The sequence below is a fragment of the Hippocampus zosterae genome, chromosome 16 (genome assembly GCF_025434085.1).
Source record: "Hippocampus zosterae strain Florida chromosome 16, ASM2543408v3, whole genome shotgun sequence".
In the NCBI taxonomy this organism is placed as follows: Eukaryota; Metazoa; Chordata; class Actinopteri; order Syngnathiformes; family Syngnathidae; genus Hippocampus; species Hippocampus zosterae.
This window is the reverse complement of record NC_067466.1, coordinates 9,709,750-9,715,749: the sequence shown is the minus strand read 5'-3', so window position 1 is coordinate 9,715,749 and position 6,000 is coordinate 9,709,750. Positions and strand designations below refer to the sequence as shown.

The window sequence follows — 6,000 nt, the reverse complement described above, 5'->3', positions numbered from 1 at the left end:
TGGAAATTTTGTCGCGCAGGTGAAAGGTATCTACAAGTCTCATCAAATCAATGTTTGAATCAAAGACGCTGGCGCCTGGCGCTGTAGCATGTTGCGAGAAAGGCTAATGTAGTCGTTACCAGCTTCCAATTACTGACTAATACAAAGTGTCCTTCAAGCATATCCTTCAGGTTGACTTGGAAAATCTCCATTGGGAGGAACAAATCCTGACATTTCTGTCTCCACAGGGGGGTGAATCACAGATGTATTGAGCACGCTGGCTTTGAATACAAGTCTGTTTACGTTATGTTAATGGCCATTTACTTGAATGATGTTCTTCAAGGGCCATGCATCTTTCTCAAATAAGTGGATACACAGGGCACTGCACGTATCCCTGAAAAGAGCCAGACGAATAATAGAATACTTTGGAAAAAAAAAAAGAATGTGCTCAGAATGAAGAGGACTACATTAAGTGCAACATGAACTCCAATCAAACACTTAAGATCCAAGAGTTCTTTTTTTTTTTCCGGACAAATAACTAATATATTCATGAATTCTCGTCCTCATAGGTCGTGAATGGAAAGCCCGAGCAAGTCGATTGTCTGGATATCGAAGAGCTTAAAAACAAGAAGGGGCTGGGGCTGGGGAAGACACACTGGTATATTTTGATTGAGTCGCAAGGATTTGAGGCAATAAAAAAATAAAAATAAAAATCCCAATTTGGTCATTGTGCCTCCAGGGGACTCTGGCCAAGTCAACCGTTTTGATGATAAACTATAAGTCACAGTGCTGAGAGTCAATGGAACATAATGTCTGTTCAAATGTTGCTGCAGAGCTTTCTCCACCCATGGTGAAACTCCACAGGGAGCAGAGGTAAAGGCCATTTTGCTATGATTAGGGGTTGAAGGTGTTTGCGATTATATGGCGCGGATAAATGCTTTCCACAATATTGAGCTTCTCTCCCGGAGATGTTTTCCATCAAGGTTTAAACAGCAGCAGCAGCAGCAGCACCAAAGAAAACCTCAACATGACTTAATTCGGAGCCAAATTATGACGAGTTTGTTATTTTTTTTTATCAGCTTCTGCCAGACAAAAATATATGTAGAGCACACCATTCAAAATGTATTTACAGCACTGTACAACAAGAGAACATTTCATTTGATTGTTAGTTAAAAGCATAATGCCACTTGATAGGGCCTTCTTGGCCGTCTATCAAAATGATCTAACAATGGCACAAGAGCACTGATCACAAGTTTCAAATTCGAAAGATCACTTGACAGCGTCGGACTTGGCTAACTACAACAATTAAGCTAGCAGTTACTACTGAAGTAGTCATTAATCACCGAGCTCATTTTGATCCACGTCCTTACGAATAAATAAACGATGCGGTGTATCAATTAACTGGGGAATTTGCCTTAAATATGCGAATAAATTAATAGAAGGTGGAGATGGCAAATGATCACGCCGTTAATTGAATGCATGACTGTCGACTGTTAATTTCAACTGGGCATTGGCATTGGTTAGGTGGGCAGCCTTACTTGTTGCACTGCCACTGGTTGATCTTTTCTTCATTTCTGCACTGATTTAGCGGGTGGGTATTCACAGATAGATTTCTCTTTTAGGAGTGTGGGCAGGCGGCGAGGTGGGCGGGAAGTCGGAGGTTACACTGAGCGGCATCTCCTCCAAGGGGCAGTCCTGACTGGCATCGTTGCTAGTATAGGCACTGCGAGAGGGTGGAAGGCGTGACCGGTGCTCTTCGCCACCCAGAATGGCGCTGCCATTTGCCAGGCGTCCCAGACTCCCTCGTTCCTGGTAAGGCACAAAGGTGGAGAGTTTCGGGGGGTTCCTCGTCCTGCGTACAGGAGAGGGATGCCCGGGCATCCAACACGCATCTGAGTGGCCCAATTCACTGCACTCGGTTGTACAGTTTCCGGTCATTGCCACATCAGGCAGTGAGCGAATGTCTGTAGGCAGAGGAGAGAACAAGACATTGTTAGTTTGTTTAGAAATGTCACATTAATCAAACACAAACATTGATAAACATCCTTATAACTCGTTGTCGATCAGAAATGGTGTCAACGGAACACAAAGAACCCCCTCCCCCCGCTCGTGCCCCCCCCCCCCCCCCCCCGCTCACTCCCCTCTTTTGAGGTATTTGCAGCTGTTGCTATGCAGTGAGCAGCAGTTGCTATGTAGCTGTTGCTATGGCCGTGTAATGAGCACTACTGTGCGTAGTCCACTAGTTGATGTGGTACATTCAGGAGATGGCGTGCGGTGCCTGTGTCATTTAGAAGTATCCAGCAATCCAGCAGCAGTTCATCCGGAGTGCTTGAAATACTACATCACCGGACCGTTAACAGCTTCAATAACAACATATTGATTTCAACCGCGTGCAATTTGCATTCTGATTCCAAATATACGTATATATGTAAAACGTATTCCCCCGAAAATTTATCAACATTTGGAAAAATACATAAACAAAAGAAAGAGAAGCCAACACAAGAATTATTGATTTACAAAGCACAAATTCTCGACATAGCAATTTAACTTTTCCGAATTAATGTAATTAATTCGGAAAAGTTAAATGAGACCATGAACCAGTGGCCTCATTTGCATGTGTAAAAAGCTCTCAAATAACTCCTGATGACAAAATAATGTCTGTCAATAGCTTTATTACCTCGTTAGTCCAAAATCGAGCACAGAAGTAACTAACCAACCAATAGCCACATACATCAACGAAACTTTGACTTATAAAAATACCGTATTGATGAAGATAACCTCTCGTAAGGTCAACTCGAATACCCAACAAGAAAAAAAAAACATAAAAAAAAACAATCAAACCATTGGTGTAGAATTTAAATCGATGCAAAAAGATCCTAAAATGAACCAATATGTAGTATGCTGCACACTTTTGCTTATTGATTTGAAATGACCGCTTATGATGCAAAATGATGTTAAGTAGGAGAAATAGTCCCGTCGTCGAGTGCAGCAGGCAGCTGACTTGTCACGCGGCCTACCTGTTGACGGATGACACTTTTGGTGGTGGTTAAAAGGAAAGCGTTTGGAATTTGTCTGTGTTATCCCTTCATCGTGTGACAAGGACACGCAATCAATGTCTGTAGAGCGCAGAACAGACAACATCACTCTGACACGAGCCGTGCGTAAGGTTCTGATCGCTTTGATAAATACATTAGCGTGATGTCATGTCAACGTTGCACATAAAATAAAAAGAGCAATGCGCATCACGGGTGCCTTGTCTGTTCTTGCAGAAACAGGCCAGTGAAGCGTTTGAGCGGATGTATTTGTGGGGAAGGCGTAGCGCTTGGTGGTTCGGTGGTAAGAATGATGCTGTTGCACGCGACTGATGCAACCGCAAGAGATGGAGGAGCACAGGCAGTTGAGGCAGCCCAAAGAGCAAATGCCATCTTAACAGAGATTCACCATCAGTATTGTATTCTTGACCAGCGGAGTGATAATTATCTCCCAAAATGTCAAACCTCTGTGGCTGGAATCTAGGGTTTAAATCATTCATAATAGCTCGTGTTGTCCTAGCCTTTGAGAAGATTTTGAGCGTTTTATGTAATAAGGATTTTTAAACCCGCGTTCAGCTCTACATCTGGAGAACTCATTTGAAGTACAAATAGCAGCTGTAAAAATCACTTTAAAATATTTCTCGTCTATATAACTGCCGGAGATTTTGTTTGTTGGACCTTGGGGAAATTTGACAAATGTGACATTTGCTTCTAAACAACCCCCAAAATAATAATGCCTATTTTAGGTGAAATTGTTCTCTGGGTTAAGTAACAAGCTCGCCGCAGAGGGCAAAAACCGGCATGTTGCATAACATTTATTATTATGATTTGTTTCCCATTCTTTAATAAATAAATCTCTTGGTCGGAAACATCTGTTGACTGACTACCCGGCATCGAACTGACTTCAAGCTGCAGCGAATGGAAATGAAACGTAAAAGCAAAGCCGACGAATGCGCATGCTAAACGCGGGTGGAAGTTAGCTGTGTCATTCACATTCTGTTTTGGAATAAATATGGTGAATGTAAATGTGCGAAAAAGTTTGTTTCGAGCGATGTCATTTGCTTATATCACAAGCCAGTGTACTACTTTTGAAATTGTTATTGTTGTTGTTGTTAATTGTTATCCCACGTACATGCAAGTGCAAAATACCGGTAATCCGTACTGGATTGCCAATTGTGTGTCACAATGGCAATTGCTGTCCAAAGGCTGTTTGTTGCTTTACCTTTTGTTGCTCTTAATCTCATTGTTCCCTTAATCCTAATTGCTGGTTTCATGGCGTCTCAAGGCATTTAATTCACAAGTAATCAAGATATTTATTTATTTATTTATATTCACGCTTAATGATATCATTTCCAGTCAATAAAATGATACTTTGGAAATTCATTCAATCCTAATGTTGAAACAGAAAATGCATACATTTAAAATGGTCAACAACAGCCGAGAAAATAGGAGACTGTCTCTGCGTGCGGATATATCTCGTACACGGTGACGGGAGTTTATTTCTCATCTCGTCCGAGAATATTGTCTGCATGCATCACTTTGGTGAAATGGACCCGATGCTACAAAATATGTTCAAGGGAGGAGAGTTGAGTGAATTGTTGCACGTCTGAGCGTGTGCACACTTGGGTAGGCAAAGACTCCAAAAGGATTTCACACTTGATTAAAACCTCTCCACAGCTTCCAGGAGGTTTACTCCACACCAAGCCGCCTCGTGTCAAATTCCGCATAGCTGGAAGACCAAAAATCATTTACGCATCTTGACTGAAACCCACGGTTTTCGTTTTCCCCCATGTTGAAATTAAGAATATATTTTCCTTTCCTACTGTAGGTGTAAACACATTTATATTTTATCCACTCAAGGACGGGCAAAGAGGGTCAAAACATCGTTATTGATAGACAGTTTGACTAATTGACTTCAGTTTTTTAAGGCACTGGACATGTTTAATGAAACCAAAAGAAAGCATGAAATGCACGCTGATGCCAAGGACCACTGAGTGCTCATCAACAACATCAACGGCCATAAAATAAGCAACGGCAGCTCACAGCCTGCCAAAGTCTGACATATTCTTCTCGCAATGTCAAAGCGCATATTGCGCTTGTACCAGGAGACAACATCAATGTTCAAAGAGCAGCTATTTTCACACTCCAAGTGCCGTCGTTTTTTTTTTTTTTTTGGTGCTTCATCTCAATTTTCGCACGGTTTTATTTGTGAAATAGTGTCGATAATTAAACAAGCGAGAGGTCTAAATTCGGGTACTGCAGCCTGCCGTGTCAGAGCTGTTGCCGTCATGAGAATGCGTATCGTTTCAAGCCCATGCACGTCAGCTTCCAGCGGTTGTCAACATGCAATAACACTAATGCGTATGCTTGTAAGGACTTTTTTTCCCCCCTTCTCTTTAACACAATGACAGAAATGAATAATTTATTATTGATGGTTGACTGAAGATGAAATAAACAAAAGAACACGATCTGCTTGTCGCTCCAAAGCGAACTCCTGAGCCGGTGATCGTAAAGGTGAACATCAACTTTTCAACCTTGCTAAACGAGCAAGGATGGGGTGAAAAGGGAGCAAAGAAGGCCAAGCTCAAGCGAAGATGAACTTCCTCGTGAATCAAGAAGGAATGTGCCCCCCTCCCAAAAAAATGTTCCTTTTGACTAAATAATAACAACAAACAAGCTTTTATGAAAAACGTCAAGGATGCGCCCCACGTTTCATACAATGTCAGCTGTGACAGCAACTTTTTCCCACCAGGTGACCCTTCATGAAAAATTAAGTACACTGAAAAAAAAAAGGTGTGTACTCAACTTTGTACTCAAGTGGGAGCACAGAACAAAATCATTCGGATGCAGTACACAAGTATAGTTTTCTTTGAAAATGAAAGTGGAAACGCTTGACGAAATAAAACTGAGTGACCTCAACAAACACATTTCTCAATGAACTGTACATAAAATAGATGGGTTACTTCAATTTGTAGCGATGTATAACTTC

At 41.6% G+C, this 6,000-nt stretch overlaps 1 protein-coding gene across 1 annotated transcript in view; it reads right to left on the bottom strand.

The window, feature by feature from the left end:
• Positions 1–1,037: 1,037 nt before the first annotated feature.
• Positions 1,038–6,000, bottom strand: part of pcdh1a (protocadherin 1a) — a 69,370-nt gene continuing 64,407 nt past the window's right edge. Inside the window, exon 5 of the mRNA XM_052047433.1 lies at positions 1,038–1,943. Coding sequence (XP_051903393.1) covers positions 1,579–1,943 — 365 coding nt within the window. The 3' untranslated portion in view covers positions 1,038–1,578. The remainder of the gene's footprint in view (positions 1,944–6,000) is intronic.